General features: G+C 32.9%; 2 protein-coding genes and 1 long non-coding RNA gene across 7 annotated transcripts in view; all 3 read right to left on the bottom strand.

The window, feature by feature from the left end:
- Positions 1-803: 803 nt before the first annotated feature.
- LOC132748877 (uncharacterized) lies at positions 804-5439 on the bottom strand. Its single transcript, XM_060738537.1, has 2 exons — positions 5097-5439; positions 804-1881 (listed from the first exon to the last, which is right to left on the bottom strand). Exons 1-2 carry the CDS (start codon positions 5161-5163, stop codon positions 1151-1153), a joined length of 798 nt encoding a protein of 265 aa, XP_060594520.1. The 5' UTR covers positions 5164-5439; the 3' UTR covers positions 804-1150.
- Positions 5440-11025: 5586 nt separating this feature from the next.
- The window catches only part of LOC132748883 (protein kinase C iota type-like), a 55316-nt gene continuing 39552 nt past the window's right edge, over positions 11026-26789 (bottom strand). For all 5 annotated transcript variants that reach the window (XM_060738545.1, XM_060738542.1, XM_060738546.1 and 2 more), the window contains 4 exons: positions 16986-17111; positions 16594-16673; positions 15074-15279; positions 11026-14317 (listed from right to left, as the gene is read on the bottom strand). In XM_060738545.1, the coding sequence (XP_060594528.1) occupies positions 14230-14317; positions 15074-15279; positions 16594-16673; positions 16986-17111 (500 nt within the window). In that variant the 3' untranslated portion in view covers positions 11026-14229. The remainder of the gene's footprint in view (positions 14318-15073; positions 15280-16593; positions 16674-16985; positions 17112-26789) is intronic.
- LOC132748884 (uncharacterized) lies at positions 18812-26768 on the bottom strand. Its single transcript, XR_009628331.1, has 2 exons — positions 21648-26768; positions 18812-21602 (listed from the first exon to the last, which is right to left on the bottom strand). It is a non-coding gene; the product is annotated as an uncharacterized LOC132748884 (long non-coding RNA).

Here is a 26789-nt window from a genome sequence, read left to right as displayed (position 1 = left end):
GAATAAGAAATGAATGCATATATTTTAATGATTACATATAATATGTACAAATATTTGCAGTACATATTTTACATATTCTTCGATGTTTAAATTGTTTTATAAGCATAACTACATACATATATAATAATTTCACTTAAGTGTGGTATACAACCTCAATTACGACATACAGGATCTTTAATAGTCATTCATGCGCTAAGGTATGCATCAGAATAAAACAACATTGAAAGGAGTATTTAAGTTAGGATAACGTATATCAGGACCGGGTAGCTCAATACATTGGTTAGAATTAACCAGTCAAAATGACATTTCTTTCAAGATTTACTAAAGATAAGTAGTTTAAACAACAGTTATTTGCAACATCCATATAAACGAAATAATTAAACAATGATCAACAGGACTGTTTGATATGTGATGGACATTTTAAGATTAATTAAAAAAACCGTATTCTTCAATATATGTGTGGGAAAGGAGCATTAAGACATAAAATGTAGAATATGAAAACAATATATATGTATACCATTACAAAACGGTAATGACATTTTTTAAACAAATAATACAAGTATCGTACTGAAATGATTTGTTCCAAAATGAAATGCTACATTTTAAATTACGACATCAAGTAAAGCCGTGCTTTTAAGTGAAATGGAAATTATATACATGTACAATGTAAATACCACATGTGAAAATACTTCAACAAATTAATAATGCTACGTACATGTAATTGCTTAGAATTCTTCAAATACAAATAATTGTAGGTAACATTATTATAAACGTAATGTTCAATGGAAATCGACATATATGTACTTATATTCCTTAGTATATCAAAGAATTAGACAAAATTATATATAAAAAAATAGATAAAAAGGGTTAAAGTCATAACTTTCATACGCAAGAAATTATAGTTATATGTTTTAATGATTATCAGACAAGAGAAGAAAACTGACAAAATTAACCACTTATTTTGTAATACATATTTGTTAGTACATTACTTATTTATCCAATTACTGATGGGTTAGTGATATAACAATTCATCATTAATGTATTTATCATCTTTTTAACTACTAGTATATATTCATAGCATTTTACAAACGGAAAGAATAAAAGATCGTCCTTGTTTGTTACTAATGTACATGTATATGACTAGCTTCTCTTATAATTGCAGGCTCCTTGCTATACTAGGGCTGTAACAACAACGTATAAATTTCAAGTTAATAAAATACGCCAGAAAGTTATTGCATAGTCCTCCTCGGGGCATCGAGTCCAATGGGCACTGGCTTAATGGAGAACAAAAACAATATCCTGTGTAAGCTTCTTGATTGTGGTTTGCTGTTTTACCTGTCGCTGGACTAGTAATCAAATCATCGTCTAGTTCTGGTGTCACTGTCGCGGTCGTCTGCGTTGTTTTTGTTGTTGGAACTGTTGTTGTTTTTGATTTTGCTAGTTTTGATGGCTGAGAATTGTGCTTACTATGCTGTTGTCGGTTTTCTGGAGCGGGATTGAAGTCATAATCTACTTCACGTGATATACCACCAGCTGCACCAACACCACTATACCCGAATCCCAGACCATAATAATCATATCCATATGTTGTTGGTGCATAGTTATACGGATAATCTTTGTTGTAAACGCCCCTTATTTCTATTTGTTGCGGTGGAAGAAAGTCATCATCTAGCTCGGGTGGTTCGGTTGTAGTTGTAGTGGTTGTTGCTGCAGATGTTGTTATCAAACTTGCGTTAGTTGTTTCACCTGTTGGCGAGTCACGAGCTGGTGTTCTCGTTATAATAGGTGGGTGTTGTATTATTGTTTGATGGTGTATTATAGGCTGATGCTGAATGATTGCCTGTCTTCGGAACGTTTGGAAACTATTAGGTGGCATCGGAACTGAAAACAATTATTGTACTGGTTATTATAAATTCACTATAATTGAAATACATCAGTTATATAGATGTATAATAGTCTCATATATATAAGTATATACAAGTGCACATGTTTGTTGTTTTTGCTGTAAAATAGCTAGTTTTTTGTCAGAATAAACAATGTGACCAATCAACATAAGTAAAATAACTATATTCAAATAAATTTCTAAAATTAATCTCTCATCATTACTACTAGATAAAGAACATAGAATAAAGCAAAGTATGGTCACTCCCCTTGCTTATTTCAGTTTTATTACAAACTTACAAAATCCTTAACTATCTGTTCCATTGAGCTAAATGAGTCATTTATACAAGTTCACCTGAGAAAATCATTGACACAGTGTAAAATGACGAAATGCGTTGGTCAAAAAATCGGGAAATACAGAGGTATTTATCGTGTCACTAATGTACACCATGTCTTCAAACGTAATTGACTAACGATGTACAAGTTCGTTCGTATAATAGGTCTATATCTACCTATCTTAAACTGCAATTTAACAGATGGCCATTAACAAAACAAACAAAAAATGTACAAAAATGTACATCACATGTAGTCCTTGTAATGTAGCTTATCCTTGTAACAGTCCCTGATTGTAAGTATACATCAATAGTGGGTCAAATGTCATTACTTTTTTTACCTTACCTAAGTTATTTATGACAGATTCCCTACATTAACGTGTAAAACTGTCTATACAAAAATATCTTTACAAAAAAGTCAACAAATTATCATAAATTAATACATGGTTCAAATGTCATTCGGGAGTTTGTACGGACTTTTTTGTTGACTCAAGTAACGCAAAACGATAAATACATGTACGATAATGTCTTTCACCAGACGAACATTAATCTATTTAAAATTATACTTATTTCAGTTAATTTACTTTTCTAATATTTAACTTCAAATATGTGGGTTTGAACTCGGTCCGGGATGAACTTTGAATTCTCGTTTTTAAGAAGATAATTAAGATGAAAGTTGGAATGTTGTCCCTTATTTAAATAATGTATGAAGAAGGAGCATCCGAGGTCTTTTGTATAAACGGTAAATAGTGTATAATGAATTTTTGATTACGTTCTCTAATGCAGTATATAACAATCAAAGTAATTACTTATTGAATACAGTTCATATACATGCATTGATTTTTGAACATTTCACCTTTAACATATCTAACATACTGGTCGATACAAACAAGTTTTAATTTAAATGAAAATTGCTTCTCTTTATGTAAAAGTGATATATTTGTCAACTTGAAAATAGTCTTTCAGTTTGAAAATTGTTAACAGTGTACAACGTGCATGTACTCTATATGATTTCTAATGAATGACTTTCAATGAGGTAAATACATACTCGTATCAGATTGAAATTGTAATCTTGAAAAGTTTGAATTCATAGGAACAACTGTAATCGTTCAGGCTCAAACAGCAAACAATGTTGTTTTTTCCATAGAAAACACTTACAGAATATATGATGAATGCTTTATGTCAAACTGAATCATTTTGATACAGTTTTATATTTCATTTCAGTATAGGTAAAAATACACGATATTATAAATGCACGGTAATATAAATACACGGTAATTTAAATACACGATAATATAAATACACGATAAAATAAATGCACGGTAATATAAAGTAATATAAATACACGGTAATATAAATGCACGGTAATATAAAGTAATATAAATGCACGGTAATATAAATACACGGTAATATAAATACACGAAAATATAAATACACGATAATATAAATGCACGGTAATATAAATAAATACACGATAATATAAATACACGGTAATATAAATACACGATAATATAAATACACGATAATTTAAATGCACGGTAATTTAAATACACGATAATATAAACACACGATAATATAAATACACGGTAATATAAATATACGATAATATAAATACACGGTAATATAAATACACGATAATATAAATACACGGTAATATAAATACACGGTAATATAAATACACGAGTTTTAAAGCACATGAACTTCGATCGTGACTCTGTTGTAAATGGATTGTGAAGAAAATAACAGAATTTATCTTATTCAGTGTTCGGGTCCGGTTGCTGAACAAACTAGCTCTGTGTAAATATACATTTATATCCGAGGCCAGTATACCGCATGACTACCACTCAAAAAGGCATATTAAAATGTGTAACTTTAAATATATAAAAAATACCAAAACTTTCAACAAAAGGTAGTTAAAAAGAATGTAAATCAAAATTCTATTCAGGCAAACAAATTCAAGTTTGAATAGTATGTATGTATAGATAGTAGCAACAGAAACAACAAAAATACATTTCAAAGGAGAAAATTCAGAAAGTAATATTTACATGAATAGCTGAAAGCATTTTGAGACATTTTCTTAATGCATATTTAAGAGAAAAAAATCCGCGGCAAGAAAACAAACCAAATACCATTTTCATCATTTATTTCCCTCATTTCCAATGTGGCAAAATGTATGCAGATTTAATACAGTTGTAAAATTAGAAAATAAAAAATACTCAGGTTAATCGACATTATATAGTAGAATACTATCTTGAAAAAATAATATATATATTGTAAGTATTTATTTGTCCGTCACAACCCTTTTTCCTACACATGCACATTTTTTCATTTCATTCCTGCCACATTCATAATTTGAAATTGTTCAACGACGACAGGATCTTCTTTTTTCAGATTGAATACCCTTCTACATGCCAAAAAAGTGCTGAACCACCAGTATTAGATTATAGCATTTGTAAAAATACATATTGCAATCTTAAATTGTTAGATGCTCGTATATTCGTGCCACATGGGGGGGGGGGGGGCACAAATTATCGTCATACTTCGGCCTGACTTTAGTCCGATTCATATTGATAATAAACTCAAATAATAAAATTAAGTAAGAACATAAATTAAACAAGAGTAAAGATAAAGCACTTACAGTCTATGCTAGTTTTATTTTTGAAGTTTTATTCACATATACAATCGATTTTAAAAAGATACTATATATAATTACAAAATTATACTTATTTTACGTAGAACAACTTATGTCGAACGCCATCTTAACGTGTGGGGAAAATGTTAAGCTTGTGTCAATAAAATTTGATCAAATAATAGTTCTAATATCAAAAGATTGATGATAAAAATTAAAAATGTCACACAATAAAATACAAATTGAGAACATACCTCGAGAGTGAACAACAACTATAGTTGTAATCAGGAAAATTACTGGAAGCTTTAATACAATTTTCATTGTGTTGCCTGATCTACGAATATCCTTGCTGTATGAAGTTTCCTACTCAACTAAAATGTTCCTCCATTTAATATGAATATTGAAATCGAACTTGTGCTCTACATACCGAACATGGAAATCTAATTAGTAAATTGTCAAACACATATAAGGACCTTAATTGTATTACGCATGCGCGCGCGAAATAACTGTTACATTGTGGCAAAAATGTTTTAACATATTTTTATACTTACCAATTATTAGTTAAACAGTAGGTCAAACAGGTAAAAAACTGACGTAGAATGTTCGGTCGTTTTTCTACTAAAACAGGTAATAGTTTACCGAACGCCAATACCACTTACATAATTATACCTGTCTCATGAAAATACCTTTGGAGATTTTAACATGGTGTAGGCCTATAAAGCGCATAACTTTAATTTTATAACACCACAATACTGTACTGTAAATGAACAACACTAACATTATCAACACCCATTATAATTACATGTATACGTAATCATACCGAAAGGAACATCCGACAGTTACAAACATTATCATGAGTTTAACCAGAACATTTGGAAAAAACAACAGCAACAAAACCACTGTTGCAATAAGGCTAATAGATATGGCGAGAAAGAGCAAGAATGCACAGGTTATTGCGAAATCATCTTGATTACAAAGAAGTAGGGTATGCAATCAACTTTTGAGGCATGAGGGGCACGCACGTGAAACGGTTAATCAATGTTGTACCATACGTAATAGTATTATTTTTCCCAAACAAAACATAATAACTAAGAAATTCACATTTATCTTTTAAATATCAAATGATCAAATAATACTGTGTTGAAAAACAGTAAAATGTCGTATATATTCTGATACCCATGAACAACGTTATACTATTTTTAAAGACAGGCCGCGGTCCAGTGCTTAGCCGCTCGTTTAAGGGGTCGTAGGACTGGGTACAATTCCCGATACATATTTTTTTTGGATATCAAATTTGTCTCTCACTTAAGTAGCTAAGATAGCTTGAAACAGAAAAATGTAAATTATATTTCGATACAAATGAGAAACTCTAGCCAAATATTAACTTCAAACTGACTGCTGCAGCCTAAAATCTAAGAGGCGTTTTAAAGTTATTTTACAACTTGTTTAGAGCGATATATCTTTGAAGATGTATTATCATATGCCCAAAACACGAGCACTGACTTTAGTGAAAATCTGAAAAAAGTATTGCAATTGAAAAAGACTACCTTACTCGTTTCTACGAATAAGACGTTCCCTCGACTCGACATAGCTTTCATGCACCACTCTCTTATTGCTTTGCTATTTTTTTTTCAACTGCAAAGCCTTTTTTCAGATTTAGATTTGCACTTCCTTTAATTTATTGTAGATACAAGCTGCACAAGATTGGAATGCTGTCAGTTTAGGACAGCATATTCGACTTTTCTCAGTACTTGATAATTTATCAAGAGCGTAGGTAATTTGCTAAGTTCAAAAGGCCATAATTCTGCTAAAATCTATGTTGGAGTTACGGGCCAATTATGCAAGAAGTGTGTGAAGTTTCAACAAATTCTCTTCAGTAGTTTTGGAGATACCAACTTGCACGCAAAAAGTTATCCAAAGTGTGATGTGGACGCCGAAGCAATCTTGTAATAGTCGAGCTGCTTCTCGAAAAACACACTGTGGATGACAGACAGTCTAAAATTGTAAAGCACGTCATCAGTCAGGCATACTTCCTGTTTGGGAAGCAACTGCTTCACGATCAGACAGTAAATGTAAAAATCCTTCTCGATCAGGATCAAGTTTTTTTGGTCAATGCAAAAAGTTACCTATCAAAAATAGAAAATAGCCATGTGATGCAGAAAAGATAAGTATAATATCCTACAGTCATTTTCTCTTAAAGATCACCATCTTACTATTAAAAAATCGAACTTAAAATCAATTTAAAATTTTAGATTTTCAACAGAAAGGCTGCTTCTAGTTTTGGATACTTTGCTTTCCAATCTGGGAGTAAGTTATATAATTTTGTAGTAGTATATTTGAATAATACATTACAAAATCGTCGTGACTGTATGTCACATGTTGAACAACAGTGCACTGTTATTCCACAAAGCAATTATCAAATATTGACACGGGCTTGCAGACGGACGGAGAATCTTGATAGATGATATTGGAGGGTAATATACTATTTTTGCACATAAGTTATTGGCCAATGCCAATAGCAATTGGTTTGTGCCAATAGCAACCGTAAATGGAATCGCTTACAATGTAACAACATATACTTATCGACCATTATAATTACATGTAAACTGATGTTTATCACCAGACTATCACACTATTTAAATATTGAATTGTCACTGTTATCTCTTAATAAAGTTTGAAGTTACATGCCTCCAGCTGAACTAAAATATTTCAAGAAAATCAAACTTGAGAAAAATGTAGGAAAGTAAAAAGATTAAAGTAATAAATTACATGCTATGAACGATTAATGACTGATTGAACAGTATTCATCACCATATTTCTACTGTGTGACAACCGCAGTAAGAGCTATTTTTGCATACAATTTTTGGTAATTTTCGTGGATTGTAAGTGCCGTTTGGGTTTAGTGAGGATAATTTTTTACCTTTGTTCCCACAAAAATGATATAAAATAAACCTTTTTATAATGCATTTATGAGACCAAAGTGTAGTGCTTCAGGCCGTTATTTTGTGTGCTTAGTGTAACCAGGTATACGTATCTGGTGTAACTTAACAGTGATTCTGCAGTAAAAACAAGGGCACCGCTAGGCGGATCATTATATGTCCGAAAGTGTGTTTTTTTAGTAAGGATGAAGCATTTGTAAGACATGGGAATTAAATAATTGTAAGACATGGGAATTAAATAAAGTATTACGTCCCTCAAAAAGCAATCCTCCTTTATAGCTAACGAACCTTCATATATATTCAGTTGCTGTTTCCAAAGCACCACCATCAAGTTGTTATCTTGTAAGTAAAAATGCTTCGACGGATGGACGGAAAGACGCCAGGGGTATAACATAATATAAGCAAATTTTTTAGGGCATATAATTAATGTACTCAATGTAAGTGATTATCCTATGAAGTTTGACAGTTGTAAAACTATTAAATATATTAAGGTCATTTGATACTGACCTTTGACCTTGTGATCCAAATATAGATGTGGATCTTTTATTCAATATAGGCAATCATCATATGAAGTTTGAACACTGTAAGCCAAATGGAACTTGTGTTATGCTCCAGAAAGCACAATTTTCAGTGTTAAGGTCATTGTGACCCTGACCTTAGGGGTCATGTATTGGACATGGCTGTTTATCCTATAAAATTTTACAGCTGTAGGTGATTAATACTTAAGTTATAGAGCGAAAACCGTTTTCAGTTTTAAGGTAATAGTGACCTTGACCTTTGACCTTGTGACCCAAAAATTAATAGGGGTCTTCTACTCAATATTGACAATCATCCTATGAAGTTTGAACACTGTGGGCCAAATGGAACTATAGTTATGCTCCAGAAACCACAATTTATTGTGACCCTGACCTTTGATCTTCTGATCCTAAAATCAATAGGGGTCATGTCTGGACATGGCTGTTCATCCTATAAAATTTTTACAGCTGTAGGTTGATTAATACTTAAGTTATTGAGCAGTACTGTTTTAAGTTTTAGGGTAATAGTAACCTTTGACCTTGTGACCCCAAAATCAATAGAGGTCTTCTACCCAATATGGACAATCATCCTATGAAGTTTGAATATTGTGGGCCAAATGGAACTTAAGTTATGCTCCGGAAACTGTTTTCAGTTTTGAGGTAATTGTGACCTTGACCTTTGACCCTAAAATCAATAGGGGTTTAACCAATATGGACATTCATCCTATGAAGTTTGAATATTGTGGGCCAAATGAAACTTAATTTATGCTCCGGAAACTGTTTTCAGTTTTAAGGTAATAGTGACCTTGACCTTGTGACCCCAAAATCAATCGGGGTGTTCTACCCAATATGGATAATCATCCTATGAAGTTTGAACACTGTGGCCAAATGGAACTTAAGTTATGCTCCGGAAACTGTTTTCAATTTTAAGGTAATAGTGACCTTGACCTTGTGACCCCAAAATCAATAGGGGTCTTCTACCCAATATGGACAATCATCCTATGAAGTTTGAATATTGTGGGCCAAATGGAACTTAAGTTATGCTCCGGAAACCAAATTGCTAACGGACACCACAGGGTATAACATAATATGCCGAAAAAATATATTGATAAAATGTGATCCCTCAGTAGCATTATTCACAACAAAATAACATGAAAACTTCAGACTTGGTAGTAAAGTTAACTTTAGTCACAAGAACAACTTCTCTGAAGCAGTCATTAGATCTCCATCACAAACACTATCTTAAATGTACTAAAATCATGTAGTAAATAATCAGAGGTGTGATTTCAGGAAGGGCAAATAACGAGAGTCATGATTAATATAACTCAAGTAGAAAACTATAAATTGATGCTAAAGGCTAAATATCTAAACTTTAAGCTTTGTAGTTCTAACAATAACATGTTTTCCTATTATCAAGTGACCACAGGGTAGGTGAATTTTGATCTCAGGGACATGATTAACATCAATTTTGCTGATGTTCTCATGGTAAATGCTACATGCTTAATATGTTTTCTCATACATGACTATATCAACTTAGTGGCCCCAGTGGATGGATCAATATTAACCCAAGGGGCATGATTAATACCTGTTTTGTAGAGGAGGACAACAAGGCAATGCTACATGTTCAATATCGAAACGCAGTTTCACCAAATAAGACTTAAATGTGTTTTCTTATACAAAAATTAACAGTAACTTTGCGGTCCAAAAAGTGATCTTACATACCCTGGGCATCTTACTTTCACACAATAAGTCTCAGATGTGTTTTTCCTATAATACAAGTCTATTTGAATAAAGTGACCTCTGGGGCAAGGCCAATATTGAACCAAGGGGCATGATTCTTATCAGTTTTGTGAAGATCAATAAGGCAAAGCTACATGCTAAATATCTAAGCTCTAGACATTGTAGTTTCACAAAATGAAACTTAAATGTGTTTTTCCATTTAAGGTTATAGAAATCAAGTACTCCCCAGGCGGGGCCATCTTTGATCTCAGTAAGCCAAAACCCGTGTTCTGCACATCTCTCATTATAAGTAATAGATCTGTCAAAAAGTTATATTTCCTTTCCATTGGTTCAAAAGATACAGTGAACACAAAATTTTGAAATTTAAAAACAAAATGACTGTGACCTTGGCCTGAGGAAGGTCAAACCTGCACTCTGCACATTGTCTCATTTGGTTAACATTTTTGTCAAGTAGTTTCAATATTTTTTCCAACAGTTCAAAACATGAAGACAGACAATCAGGGGCATAACATTAATTGCCGAATTTTTTCGGGCATATAAAAACACAAGCCAGGTAAAATAATGGTTCTTCCTCTAACTGGAGTCTATTAGTGTGTGAAGTTTAAATCAAATTCCTTCAATATTATTCCAAGTTATTCTCAGAACTTGGACGGAACAATGAATCCAGAAATCCAGCTATAAGTTACAGAATGATTGACTGGACAAGAACATCAATGCACTTTTATGAAAAAATTCCTTTGAATTCAATGTCTCCTTTAACTATGATCTACAAACCTCGGTCTTTGGCATGGCAAAATTTATATACTTTATTGCAATATTTCTAATTTTATATATTCTTTGCATGGCTCTGGGTCCTTTGGCAAATTAAAGTTTGTTGATTTGCTATCATAAGGGTGTTACTAGTTAAATGATTAAACAAAGCTGAATTTCTGATTTGAAGCCAATTTCATTAAAATTGACCTACATGAAATTACAATACAAAAACACTATTCTTGGTCCATATAAATGTTTTATTTATTCCATGAAACCTCATACAATTCATACTGATGTTTTATCTTGAATACAACACACTAGTATAGCATACTTCATGAATAAGTAAGACTTTAATAACAATTAGTCTGTATCTATTCTGTATTAGAAAATTTGATCTCAACTTCTAAGTATAATTTTATAACTATCCAATGACAGCCTGTAAAATGAAACACAGAACTAGAAATATTTCCATAGGAACATTATCAACCTACTTCATTAGCTGTCATAGTATTTAAATACTTGTGCATATTTCATAAAACTGTTATATAAATAAGTAATATATACAGACATTATTAGGTTGTTTCTTTGATCTTCTTTTGATCTTTTTCAACCCCACAATACACATTTTTTCAACATCATAAAATCACTTTCCAACCCCAGATTTACAGAATGGACTGAATAATATCAAGTTGTACACAAACTCCGTAATGTCTAACCCCCAAGACGGACAGATAGATGCACACACACTAAGTATTTAAACAAGTTTCACAAATCATATGATTGAGAAAATTCTTGTTCTTTATATAACCGTGACCTTATAATCTTAAAAACAATATGGGGCAATGTCCCTACAAAGTTTTTTATCATAAGGCTTATTTCTTCTCGAGTCATTGACAGGACAAGGATTTTATACATAGTGCCACAGTGACCTTGACTTTTGATCTGATGACCTTAAAATACATAGGGGTCACCTACTAGTCATGGCAAACCTACATACTGAATCTGTAGGCCAATATGGCTCATCTACTAATGACCAACCTCAAAAGGTATAAATTTTAGACTTGTGGGCCAAACCTAGTTATTAGTTGGATATACTTGAAGTGATCAAGGCTGAAGTGACTGATCTATTGACCTCAATGGATAGTAGTCATCTACTAATCAAGACCTACCTTCACACGACTGTAAGCCAAAGCTATTGGTCATACAAACTTGTATTGATCAAGGTCACAGTGATCTGAACTCTGACCTTTTGACCTCAAAATCAATAGGGGTCATCTACTGGTTTAGTTTCACACTTGTAAGGCAATGACTTATAAAGCGGCTGTTAAAGTGGCAACAATTTTCACTTTTGAGGTTTTCCTTCATTAACTAGGGTATTCATCTTTAACACAATTATTTATGGGAAGTTGTTTTTCACTACAACTAACAAAGTAATTTCCTTACACGGAAACATACGAAAATTTATTTAGCAGGGACAAAAAATTAGCATTATATAAAAAAACAACCATGAATGTAAGGATATAAAATTAGTATATGAACATTGCAATATAAATAATTAAATACATAATATATAATTTCTAATAAAAGAAATACATTCAGAACAACCTTCTTCCTTGACTTGTTTGTATATCAAATACATGTATGTATATTATATAAAGTTAAATATTCTTTCTACAACTTCATGGGTGGTATATTAGTATATCTTACAAAGGTGGGTTTCATATTGTGATAATAATGTGATATTTAACATTGTAAATGCTTTCTGCTCATTTTTACAAGCCCCTACATACTTTATTACGCATCAAACATTATACAATGCTTAAATGATTTAACCTTTTGAACTGCAAGATGTACATATGAAATGTTAACAGATAATAAATGAATTTAATAATATATATAAGAGACAAAAGTAGACCTACATGACTCACCAAATAAGATGAAAGTTCTGTATAGCCTTACTAAATGATTTAAGTGATGATCTATATACGAAATTTCTTTAAAAAATCCAGAAGAAATCTTGGTTATAACATGTATTAGCCAACTACACAATATCACAAAGTATCCTAGTTACCAACCACTTAGTTTACAACACAAGAAGTTTTATTTTAAGTAACAAAAGTGGCCCCAAATGCCCAGAATAATTTATCTAGTAGATTGCTTAATATCAAGTACTAGTCCAGAGGTGTCCTAGTTTAAAGCTGCGTGCCTCCAGATGAGCAAAAATGTGTCAAGAAAATCAACCTTGAGAAAAATTACCTAAAATTTTAAGCAAAAAAAAAAAATTGTCACAATCAGCAAATAATTTACTTAATGACTGATTTTGCAGTATTTATAACCATATTTCTACTGTGTGCCTAACATAGTTAGGGTTGTTTTTTTGCATATTCTGACCTATTTTTTCGTAATTTTCATAGATTCTAAGTGCTGTTTGCAATGTGTAAATTACTTTCTTTCTTCACTTGACAATATATTAATTTTAAAACATCTTAAAAACTTTCATGAAAATAAACATGAATCTGGAGTCATGCTGCTAAAAGACAATTTATTTTTAAGTTTTACTATATTACAAACAGGCAATCAAATAGTAGTACCAATTTTGATCTAAGGGGATAAATCATATATATATATAAATGCTATATATATCTTTAACCTCAGTTTTTTTCTATACAAGTCTATATAAAATGTGGTTCAGAGGCAAGGCTTTTTAAACATAAATCATGTAACTTTTGTTAAGGAAAAAGAAATTTGGAAGTGCTAACTATTAAATATGAAAGTTCTAATCTTTATAGTCACAAGATTTCAAAGATGAAACTTTTATAATCTATTTAAGCTAAGCCCATTTAAATGGCATTTTTGTGACAATTATTAAAATCCTAGTTTGAAAGATGTTTGAAAGATCTTATCTAAAGTGATTGTGGGTACAAAAATGACAAATCAAAAAGCTCGAATCTGAGAACTTTGAACAAAGGTGAGCTCAAGACTTAAAATTTAGAATAAGTATATTTTGATAACACATTTTATTTCACAATAGATAAGATTCAGCTTTCCACCATAAAAAATCTTTGTCAATGGAACTTCTTTCACTAGCATTTACCTTTATATAATAAAGGTGCAATGTACAGAAAACATATAAACAAACAAGATTGCATTTGTGAAAAATGCTATGCCACCAAATTAATACAACATTAAATAGTAGGAACAGAGTAAATAAAGCACACACACACAGAGGTGAATCGCTACATACCAACGCATCACAGATTGCGGTGGCATAAAAAGTGAATAAAACTTTAAAGCTCTGCATAGTTGAATTTTGTTAATTGCAAATATATACAAATGTCATTCTAAATTTTCAGTACTAATTCTCAGTGTTAATGAATTAGCCATATTTTCTGTGATGACACAATAATCCCTGTGCTGGCTAGCATGCTATTTCAGTGATATCAAACACAATCTTCCATTGACATCAGGAGAGGGTTGACATATTCAAAGCCGTCAAATTCTGACTGATCTATTTTATCAATAACTTTTCTGAAATGTAAAATATCAAAATAAAAATAATTTTGGTACCACTCATTTACACACAATCTATACCATATAAACTAAACATATCACTGACAAAAGAAGGTCTGCTTAGCCGGGCAATTTACGTAGATGACAAATTCATCAAAAGGTATCATGAACAAAAAATGTGCCTTAAAGATAGCAAATGTATTGTTGTGAATGGCTCAGATTATGATTTTTCTATCTAGTGTTTTTCTATCTAGTGAACATGTAAAAGTAAGAGAGCAGATAGCTGTTGATAAAAACATTTTTTTCTAACATTTGCAAGGCCTTAATTTAAAGCTGCACAAAAATATTTTGATAAAATCAAAACTGAAAATAATAATATCTGTCATATTTTGCGGTTCGGATCGGAATATCCGTCCCGAGGTGACCCGCCCATTGGGCGGTAACGAGGCGACCGAGGTGACCGAGGGACGGATATTCCGATCCGAACCGCAAACATATGTCAGATATTTTTTCTTGCATATTCTTCCATATTCCATTATATTTTAAATTCTTTATAATTAGGGGTTAAGGTCTTGTGCATGTGTCCACATGCACATGATTTGTTAATGTTTTTTGTTGTGATTTTGTTCAAATTACAATAAGCAATTCTATTATCTTTAAAGTTTACTTATGAAATAAGCTTATAAAATAAGAGTACTTTAATTCATATAATTGAGAAAGACTTAATTATCAGTAAACTGTTAAAAAAGATGAATGAATAGAAACAAATCTTACAGATCATCTGGAGTAAGCTGAACTGGTTCATTAGTAAATGCTGGGTCAAAATGTTCCAGATCTCGCTCTCCCTTCAACTGAGGTTTATATGGTGGTGAAATTTGTTTTTGTTGTAACATGTCCCAGTCTATAGTACGGAAAAATGCATGAGACTGTATATCTGGAAAACCACTCTGTGGATGACAACCCAACCTTTCCTTTTGATTCTGTACAGCATAATACAATATATATATAAAATCATATACAATAAACAAAGTTGTATGGTTCGCGTGATATTCTATCTATTAGTTGACAAGAAGTTGTTAAAAGATAACTCTATTTTTAGCACCAGTGGTTCTTGAAGTGTATCAATCTATTATATTTGCTGCCTGTGAATGTAAAATTATTGTTTATATTGTGAATAAAATGATAAAAGAATACAAAATGTGTTAGTATCTGTTATTAAAAGCAAGAAGGGCATGTGTGAATTGTGGGCCAAACCTTTTTAAAGTATTGAAATATTTTGTTATGGTACATTTCATTCTGTTTGTGTGTAAAATTATATATATGAGGGTTGTCTGGAAAGTTCTTATACATTTTACTCTAAAGAAATATATATGTACTACAAATTTTGCCAGCAAATATATGCATATTTAGGGAACACTTTACAAAAACCTATTGAGCTGTGATCAACATTTACATTTAAACAGCCCTCACATACAACATAATATATACATATTAATTGTCAACGGCATCAAATGAATGTCCCATTCTCACTCTGTCTCGAAATAATGCTCATATGATGTTACATATTTCTGATGTCAGCTGACCCATTGCCAGTACGCATGTTTTGTACCTATCCCAAGGGAAACTAAACAATGCGGATGGAACACCAATGCAGAGTTCCGCTGGATCAGCTAACTTTTCTCCATGCTATTCCCACTACAATCTCGGGTAAAAGGTCAAATATGAAAACATATTTCTTTGTATAGTTGGCTTGTTAACATTTCACTGATGCCGGGACTCAGCAATGAGGGGCAAGATGTTTGAAGTCAACAACTTTAACCACTCAACTACAGACACCCGTTTTTGATGGAAAAAACACACGTTGCCTTGAACAATTTCCGTGCAATCTGTTTTGAAAATAAACTTTTAAGTCTCAGTCAGTGTCATATTAGAGTTGCCATTAAATTTTATAATATTCAATTGCTCCGTCGTTGGAAATGTAATCATTTTTGCAACATAAATGTTACCAACCTTTAATTGACCTACAATTATTTTAGTTTATGACTAAGAATGAATAACACTAAACATACCAAAGATGAAATGTAAGTAAGTTTAACTTTCTAATAAAATAAAACCAAATTATTTTTGAAATAATAAATAGTCTTATCAGAAATTGCCATGTTTACCTCTATTTTCTTGTATGAAGAAATGTTGCCATGCTTGATTTTTTTTTATAAACTTTACAGAATGTACTCTAAACCAGACACCAGAGAGTCATAAGGGCATGTTTGGTAACAAAATATGAAGTGACTTACCTTATTTAAAAATCCTTTAAGTACAGATGCAGCTTTCACTGATAATGACCGAGGTATTCGGATTGTTTTCTCCAAAATTACTGAAACATTCAAAATACAGAGGTGAAATACAAACAAACAAAACAGTACAATTTACACTACTTAATTAAAGTAAAGGTTTTAATAAAGTATGTATATTTATGATAAACATTTTTAAGGGTAGAACAAACTTACAGGATGACCATAATAACTTTTCTACATATTCTTTTTGTGACACAAAATACTTGAAATTAAAACTGAAAAGTCAAACAACTATTTTTTTCAAATTTTTTTTCCTGCTAATGTTATCCATTTTTATACTTGTTTCTCTGATATTCACATGATGGTATCAATTAATAAGATTGTATGTTTACTTTGGAAGAGATAGTCTTCTGTATTTTGATCTGGGTTTTCTGCTCCTCCAACGACATCAAATGGTGAGCGACCAGCTAACATCTCAAACATTAACACCCCTAGAGCCCACCAGTCTACACTGTAATCTGAAATAATGTACATTATGATACATGTCATGTTCTACTGAACACATAGCAGCCTGATAGTAGGTTTTTGTCACTGTACATGATCAATTTGCCAATTATCAAAGCAGAAAACATGTTTGTTTTAATAATCATAAACATCTACATTTAGCAGCAGCTGGAAGAAATAAACAAGAACCCATATTAAACATTGGTATTCATGTAAAGTCAAGGTCATAAATGAGCCAAGGTCAATTTTAGTTTGATATACATGAATGTCATACCCTAAGGAATGTTGTATCTATAAATGAAGTCAATTCATTCATAATTAAAAAATTAAAAAGTTTAAGTTACAGCAACAAAAAGAAAATTTCAATAATTTGACCTTCAAGGTCATGGTCATTTATAAGTGAAGGTCAAGGTCTGCCTTGTAAACTTAAAGATCTATCCTAAAAGATTGCTGTGTTCAAGTCTGAAGACAACCAGTTCAAAAATAACTAAGTTGTAGCTACTTATAGCAAAAATCAAGCAGAATTCAGACATTTGACCTTAAAGGTCAAGGGCATTTATGAATGAAGATCAAGGTTAGTCAAGTGAACTTGAAGGTCTTGTCCCAAGGGTTGTTGAAGTATGTTGACAATACACCAAGAAATAAAGTTATGATCAAGATTAAAGTTTACAAATGGCAACAGGTACGTCAAAGTGACTATAACATAAATCTTGTTTTTTGTCTTTGAAAAAAAAAAACAGGCTAAAAATGAAAATCAACAATATAAATTGAGAAAATGTTGTCATAGTAATTAAGCCTTTAGCTAAATTACCCATAAATGCCATAAGATATTATTTATATTTGGCTTGTTAGATAAACAAGATGGCCATGATGGCCCTAGATCGCTCACCTGACTTATCAAACTCATCCAAACAATTACCTAGACAAGCATTCTGACCAAGTCTCACGACAGGTGAGTCAACAAGAGCTGTCAGAAGGACAGCGCGCTCGACTTTTTTAGTGCTTGCCTATAAAACAAAACTTTGACAGTTAAGGGCACACAAGACTTTAACTAGGAATTTCTAAGTACAAATCAAGAAACATTTTCACAGAGTTATCTTCTCTTGCTTACAGATAGGTCTCATGATGGCACATAAGAACTCCAACTTCCAAAGTAATATCTCAAATGGTTAGGTCAACAAGTGGACAAGAATGAAAATTTTAACTGAGTTTCTAAGTCAAAAAGGGCCATAATTCAAATAAAATCCTTAACAGAATTACCTTCTCCTGCCATGTTTGGGACCATGATGGTAAACAAGTATTCCAACTTTCAATTTAATATCTCAACCAGTTCAGTCAAAAAGTTGACTGGTACAAAAAACTTAACCAAGATTCTAAGTCGATAAAAGGCCTTAATTTTTAAAACAAATCCCTGACAGAGTTACCTTCTCTTGCGTACAGATGGGGGTAATGATGTGAAATAGCATTAAAAGTTTCAAAGCAATATCTCAAAGGGTTAAGGCAATAAGTGGATTTTACCCATATTCAATGTATTTTCTAAGTCAAAAAGGGGCATAATTCTGTCAAAAACCTTGACAGAGTTATGTCCTCTTGTCTGTTGATGAAGGTCGTGATGGTAAACAAGTATGGTCAGTTTCAAAGCAATACCTCCAATGGTTTTGAAATAAAGTGAGGTGGTACAAAAAACTTAACCAAGCTCAATACACTTTCTAAGTCAAAAAAGGGCCATAATTCTGTCAAAAACCTTGACAGAGTTATGTACTCTTGTCTGTAGATGGAGGTTATGATGGTGAACAAGTATGGTAAGTTTCAAAGCCATACTTGTAATACTTCTGAAATAAAGTGGGGTGGTACGAAAAACTTAACCAAGGTGTGACGCCAACGCTAACGCTAACGCCGACGCCGACGCCGGGGCGAGTAGGATAGCTCCCCTTTTCATAGAAAAGTCGAGCTAAAAATGTGACCACTACAGTGTTAACAAGGATTATCCATATTTGAGCAGTGCGACCTAGTTTTTTACCCAGGTGACACATATTAAAACTTGACCTAGAAATCATCAAAACAAACTTTCAGACCAATTTCCAGGATACTTGGATCAAAACAGTAGCAACTAGAGTGTTAACAAGATTTTTCTATTTTTAGCTCCGGTGACCTAGTTCCACATGCGATTTCGAACTCATCCAAGCAATTACCTAGACAAGCATCCTGACCAAGTTTGATGAAGTCGAAAATGTGACCACTAGAATGTTAACAAGGTTTTTCCATATTTGGGCGGTGTGACTTAGTTTTTCATCTAAGATGACCCATGTTCTAACTTGACTTAGAAATCATCAAAACAAACTTTCAGACCAATTAACAGAATATTTGGATCACAACAGTAGCCACTAGAGTGTTAACAAGATTTTTCTATTTTTAGCTCCGGTGACCTACTTTTTCATCCGAGATGACCCATGTTCAATTTATTCCCAGCAATGACCTAGACAAGTTTCCTGACCAAGTTTGATGACAATTGAGTCAAAATTGTGACCACTAGAGTGTTAACAAGGTTTTTCTATTTTTAGCTCCTGTGACCTAGTTTTTCATCGCAGATGACCCATGTTCGAACTCATCCGAGCTATCACCAAGACAAGCATCTTGATCAAGTTTGATGATGATTGATGCAAAAATGTGACCGCTAGAGTGTTAACAAGGTTTTTCTATCTTTAGCTCCGGTGACCTACTTTTTCATCCGAGATGACCCATGTTCAAACTCATCAGAGCTTTCACCTAGACAAGCATCCTGACCAAGTTTGATGATGATTGAGGCAAAATTGTGACCTCTAGAGTGTTAACATGGTTTTTCTATTTTTAGCTCCTGTGACCTAGTTTTTCATCCGAGATGACCCATGTTCGAACTCATCCGAGCTTTCACCTAGACAAGCATCTTGACCAAGTTTGATGATGACTGATGCAAAAATGTGACCGCTAGAGTGTTAACAAGGTTTTTCTATTTTTAGCACCGGTGACCTACTTATTCACCCGAGATGACCCATGTTCCAACTCATCCGAGCTATCACCTAGACAAGCATCTTGACCAAGTTTGATGATGATTGATGCAAAAATGTGACCGCTAGAGTGTTAACAAGGTTTTTCTATTTTTAGCTCCGGTGACCTACTTTTTCATCCGAGATGACCCATGTTTGAACTCATCCGAGCTATCAACTAGAGAAGCATCCTGACTAAGTTTGATGATGATTGGGTCAAAAATGTGACCACTAGAGTGTTCACAAGGTTTTTCTATTTTTGGCTCCTGTGACCTAGTTTTTCATCAGAGATGACCCATGTTCGAACTCATCCAAGCAATTGACTAGACAAGCATTCTGACCAAGTTTGATGATGATTGGTTCAAAAATGTGACCGCTAGAGTGTTCACAAGGTTTTTCTATTTATAGCTCCTGTGACCTAGATTTTCATCGGAGATGACCCATGTTCGAACTCATCCAAGCAATTGACTAAACAAGCATCCTGACAAAGTTTGATGATGATTGGTTCAAAAATGTGACCGCTAGAGTGTTCACAAGCAATTGTGGACGTACGACGGACGACGGACATTCACCGATCCTAATAGCTCACCCTGAGCAAGCTCAGGTGAGCTAAAAAGGTTAGAATCAGATAATATGACTACTTTGATATGTTTAAACTAGAGTTGCAAAATAAATTAGTTGAGAATCTAAAAGTAATTTATATAAAAATATTTATTTAACATGAAAATCTTTTCATAACTGTTAAAAATGTAAGATTAATTAATAATATTGAAATTATTCATAATTATTCCTTTAAAGCATTTAGACAAGGAAATGCTATGTTACACATGCTTACTATATTCCATAAGATATAAAATATAAAGATATAAAATATAAGTTTTAAGAGGTAGATATTTTGTAAAATATATTAATGCACTTTTCAAAGAAAAACGTAAGGTAAAGGTATCTGTAACAGTTGACCTAGGTGGTCATCTTACACTGCTTAAGAATATTTTCTGGGAAGTCTCTTAAAATCTCAATATTTGCAGAGATAAATTCTAGATGCTATCATTCCCTGACATTCCACACATAACCAAATTATAAATATTCTTGCTTTATTCTTTGCTATATCAATATTATACTTGTGTATTTTTAAAGTAAACTCATACAGTAGCTGGCAGTTAACTGTTAGCAAACAAGAGAGCCAATTTGTCACAAAATACACCCTTTACAAAATTAATGCTCAACCTCATTGTTGGAAACACTTACATTAAATTTCAACAGTTCATGATGACTTAAACAATATTTTTATCCGACTTTCGGTTGGACCTCTACACCTGACCTTTACCTTGACAAAAGGGACCTAAACTTTGGGCACAACACTTACAATGTTGAACATCTGTTCTAATTCATATAACAATCCCTCTATGTAATATAAAATTTCACTACAGAGAGGTGTTTTCCTCTGAACTCAAAGATTGACCTTGACCTTTGATTAGAGACCTGTTCCTCTGAACTCAAAATTGACCTTGACCTTTGATTAGAGACCTGTTCCTCTGAACGCACAGATCGACCTTGACCTTTGATTAGAGAACTGTTTCATGGTCAACATTTGTGTCAGAAAAATACTCAGATTCGTTGTTGCATATAGAAGATATGCTCAAAAAGAAACACTATACATTTAATCATTGCTGATGAAGTTTAACTTAAATTATGCTGGCAATACTCAGTCAAATAATTGTGAACATTTGTGAAAAAATACCTCAACTAAAGACTACAAAATTGTCCATACACACATTCTCATATATATTAATGACCTTTGACCTCTACATGTGACCCTGACCTTGGCCATTGAGGGGCATGAATGTCACACACAAAAGACAAAGAAACAATTGTTGAAACAGAATATGGAAAATGTAGAATTCAAATGTATAAAGCTTTATCTGCTTCAAAAATTATTGGTTGAATTAAAAAAAAGAAGAAACTAGAAATGTGTCCATAGGACACAGGTACCCCCCACACTCCACTGTTTTGTCAATCTTATGACTCTAAGTCAATTGTTTTTTTGGGCTACATGTGCCACAAATTGAAAACTAAAAATCTTTGACTAAGTAAAGGGCAAGACCTTTACAAATACTGAATGAATCCACAAGTGAACCCCAAGGTGCATAAGTACTAATGCTGACTAACATTCTTGTAAACTTTTAGGCCTACAGGTCAAATACTTTTTGAGCTATGTATGAACAAGCTGAAAATTGCTAATTTATACTACAGTAAGTCAAGAGAAATAACTAACAAAACTGAAAAAAATCCACATGCAAAGTCCCAGGTGCATAGCTTCACAGTGATGTTGAGTTGATCATTATTCCTGTAAAGTTGGTTGATTCTAACTCAAGCACTTAAGGAACAAATAACACAACATAATGAAACAGTTTTTACAAAGTCAAGGGCAATAACTCTACAAATTCTGGATAAATCCACAGGCGAAACCCAAGGTGCACAACTACATATGATGACCAACATTCCTTTTTTAGTTTCATGACTCCAGGTTAAATACATTTTGAGCTACGAACGACACAAATTGAAAATTGCAAATTTTCATTAAGTCAAGGGCAGAAACTCTGACAAAATGTATAAATTCAAGAGCGAAACCTCAGATGCACAACTTCACATGATGATCAACATTCCCGTAAAGTTTCATGACCCTATGTCAAATAGTTTTAGAGCTACGTGTGACACAAGTTGAAAATTGCAAACTTTTACTAAGTCAAGGGCAAAATCTCTGAAAAAAACAGAATAAATCCAAAAGCGAAACATCAGGTACACAAGTACACATGCTGATCAACATTCCTGTAAAGTTTCATGACCCTAGGTCAAATACTTTTTGAGCTACATAAGACACAAGTAGAAAATTGCAAATTTTTACTTAGTCAAGGACAATAACTCTGAAAAAACAGAATAAACCCACAAGCGAAACCCCAGGTTCACAACTTCACATGCTGATCAACATTCCTGTAAAATTTCATGACTCTAGGTCAAATACTTTTTGAGTTACAATTGACACAAGTGGAAAATTGTAAGTTTTTACTAACTCAAGGGCAGTAACTCTAACAAGAGCTGTCGGTAGGACAGCAACGCTCGACTATTCTTAGTGCTTGATAGTAAAATAAAATGCTTGATACAGTTACCTCCTCCTGTTTACAGGTTGGGGTCATGATGGTGAACAAGTGTGCAAAGTTTCAAAGCCATATGTCAATGGACTTTGAAAATATTTGAACTATTACAAAAACTTTAACGTAAATTCTAAGTCGAAAAAGGGGCATAATTCTGTCAAAATGCTTGATAGAGTTACTTCCTCCTGTCTACAGGTTGGGGTCATGATGGTGAACAAGTGTGCAAAGTTTCAAAGCCATATGTCAATGGACTTTGAAAATATTTGAACTATTACAAAAACTTTAACGTAAATTCTAAGTCGAAAAAGGCGCATAATTCTGTCAAAATGCTTGATAGAGTTACTTCCATCTGTCTACAGGTTGGGGTCATGATGGTGAACAAGTGTGTAAAGTTTCAAAGCCATATGTCAATGGACTTTGAAAATATTTGAACTATTACAAAAACTTTAACGTAAATTCTAAGTCGAAAAAGGGGCATAATTCTGTCAAAATGCTTGATAGAGTTACTTCCTCCTGTCTACAGGTTGGGGTCATGATGGTGAACAAGTGTGCAAAGTTTCAAAGCCATATGTCAATGGACTTTGAAAATATTTGAGGTATTACACGTAAGTGGTTACGCCGACGCTCGGGTGACTACAATAGCTCTACTTATTCTTATCGAATAGTCGAGCTAAAAATTCTAAATATATCCACACAAAAATAACCAGGTGCACAACTACAGATGCTAATCAACATTCCTGTAAAGTTTCATGACCCTATGTTAAATACTTTTTGAGCTACATGCGACACAAGTTGAAAATTGCAAATTTTTACTAAGTCAAGGCTAATTACTCTTACAAAACAGAATACATCCACAAGCGAAACCAAAGGTGCACAACTTCACATGCTGAGCAACATTCCTGTAAGGTTTCATGACTCGAGGTAAAATACTTTTTGAGTTACGTGTGACACGAGTTGGAAATTGCAAATTTATGCTAATTTAAGGGCAATAAATCTAAAAATACTAAATAGATCCACAAGCGAAACCCAAGGTGCACAACTTCACTTGCTGATCAACATTCCTGTAAAATTTCATGACTCTAGGTCAAATACTTTTTGAGTTACAATTGACACAAGTGGAAAATTGTAAGTTTTTACTAACTCAAGGGCAGTAACTCTAAAAATTCTAAATATATCCACACGAAAATACCCAGGTGCACAACAACACATGCTGGTCAACATTCCTGTAAAGTTTTATGACTCTAGGTTAAATACTTTTCAGCTACGTGCGACACAAAAGAGAATGGACGGACAAGGGTAATTCCAAAATGCTTGTATGAAATAAAATTGCCATAAATTGAATGGCGCATGCACATGGATAAAACACGCCTTAAAATAGTAGAAAAATATACATTTTGTAATGTTATAATGTTCCGAAACATTTTATTTTTACATACATTTGTATCATAGTTTGGGGACCTTTCTGTTGAAAATGTGTCAGAGTTAAATCGTATACATATACATGCACTGTGCGTTAACTGGAGTGCAGGTATTAGTTACCCGCACTCCAGAGCATCCCCATTGATTGGCTCATTTTTGATGGGGTTTACTTATTGTGACGGCAGAGAAAGGGAAAGCGACAGAAATATTATATTTAGATGCTTGTTCATTGGTTACTTTTCTCCGGGGTTTCATATTGTGACAACAGGGAGAGTGTTTTTATGTTTGACTATGATACAAAAGAGAAAGAACCCTCGTACAAATCAGAAAATCACATAGACTCGTGTTTCGATGCTCTTTCTATAACTTATGTGTTAAATAACAGAGAAAATATGTTACAACTAATTTGAGAATCAACCGTAAGATTATGGAATAAATAAATATAATTTTACTGTTGATAAATTTTATAAATATATTTCGTAAGATATAGCTTTATACTCTTTAATCTGACTTGCATGAATTTGAGGATAGGGGCAGTATTGACCCAATGGGCAAGATTAATTTTAGTTTTGAGGGAGTCCACAGGACAATGCTACATACTAAATAACTAAGCTATGGGCATTTTAGCTTCACACAATAAGACTTTAATGTGTTTTCTTACATAAGTCTATATAAATCATACAACCACCAGCACTAGACCAATATTAACCCAAGGGGCATGATTACTACCATTTTTGTAGGAGTTCACAAGGCAATGCAACATGTCACTATCAAAGCTTTGGGGAACAAGATGGCCCTTGATCTCTCACCTGACCAATCAAACTCATCTGAGCAATTACTTAGACAAGCATCCTCACCAAGTTTGATGACAATTGAGTCAAAAATGTGACCACTGGAGTGTTAACAAGTTTGTTTTTTTATATCTGGGCAATGTGACATAGTTTTTTACCCCAGGTGACCCATGTTCGAACTTGACCTAGAAATCATCAAAACAAACTTGCAGTCAAATTTCCAGGTTATTTGGATCAAAACAGTAGCCACTAGAGTTAACAAATTTTTTCTATCTTTAGCTCCTGTGACCTAGTTTTTCGTCAGAGATGACCCATGTGATGGCCATTCACTAATGTTTTAATTTTTCTCTATTGTAAGTAAATTTGTTGGAAAAGTTCTTTAAAAGTGATCACAGGAAACAGTTTCCATGAACAGACAGACAGACGAACTGAAGGACACTCTAAAGTTAATATTTGAAACATCCCTGTTACCAAAATATAACATTTTTAAAAGCAAAATTCTTAAAGAGGAGATAATTCTTGAAATAAAGATGCAATTTCATAAAAATTTTCAGCTCTTTTTGACTTATCACAAATATTGTTATATTGACCATGTTTTATGCCTATTTGTTGCCATGGCAACCAATTTTTTCAAAATAGGAAGAAAAGATAAAGACAGGCATAATCTCCAGACTGCCATCTACGCATATGTCAAGTTTCATAAAAATATTTCCATTTCTTTTTGCATTATCACTGGATTCAGTTTATGTGTAAAATTTGGCATATTTTCAGTCTATTTGTTACCATCTATCCATATATCAAGTTTCATAAAAATATTTTCAGTACTTTTTGCGTTATCGCGGGATCCAGTTTTGTGGACGGACGGACTGACAGACGGTAAACCTAAAGTCCCCTCCGGTAAACCGGTAGGGGACTAATAAGGAGAAGAACCTAGCTATTCTGTCTCAAATTTTCAGATCTCTAGCTTTAAAATCATGAAATCTGTATGGAAAAATGTTCAAAAAGTGTTGAAATTTAGATGATGAACAAACTGCTTTCACAAAAGCTCACCTTTTGAGCATTTTGTGTTCAGATGAGCAAATAAAATAGAAATATATTTTATTCATCTTCTCAGTATAATGCAATTACTTAGTATACTTGAATAAATGTTTTCTTGAGTATTTGTAATACAGTAATTCAAATCTTTTGCTTCAAAGAAAGAGTGTAGGTGTGCTGGGTATGTGTTTGTTTCTTATAATGGATCTAGCAGCAAGATTTTCAAGCAGGTATACTGTGTAAATTTCACAAGTTACCATCACTTTGACCTA

This window comes from Ruditapes philippinarum, unplaced genomic scaffold (assembly GCF_026571515.1).
Source record: "Ruditapes philippinarum isolate M1 unplaced genomic scaffold, ASM2657151v2 ctg1320_1_1_1_1, whole genome shotgun sequence".
Taxonomy (NCBI): Eukaryota; Metazoa; Mollusca; class Bivalvia; order Venerida; family Veneridae; genus Ruditapes; species Ruditapes philippinarum.
The sequence above is the reverse complement of the archived record's forward strand: the minus strand, read 5'-3'. Positions and strand labels throughout refer to the sequence as shown.

Bases quoted from the DNA above. Each gene is read 5' to 3' on its own strand.
- LOC132748877 (XM_060738537.1), bottom strand. From the start codon at position 5,163: ATGAAAATTGTATTAAAGCTTCCAGTAATTTTCCTGATTACAACTATA. The intron at 1,882-5,096 runs GTATGTTCTCAA...AATTGTTTTCAG, and splicing joins AGTTGTTGTTCACTCTCGAG to TTCCGATGCCACCTAATAGT.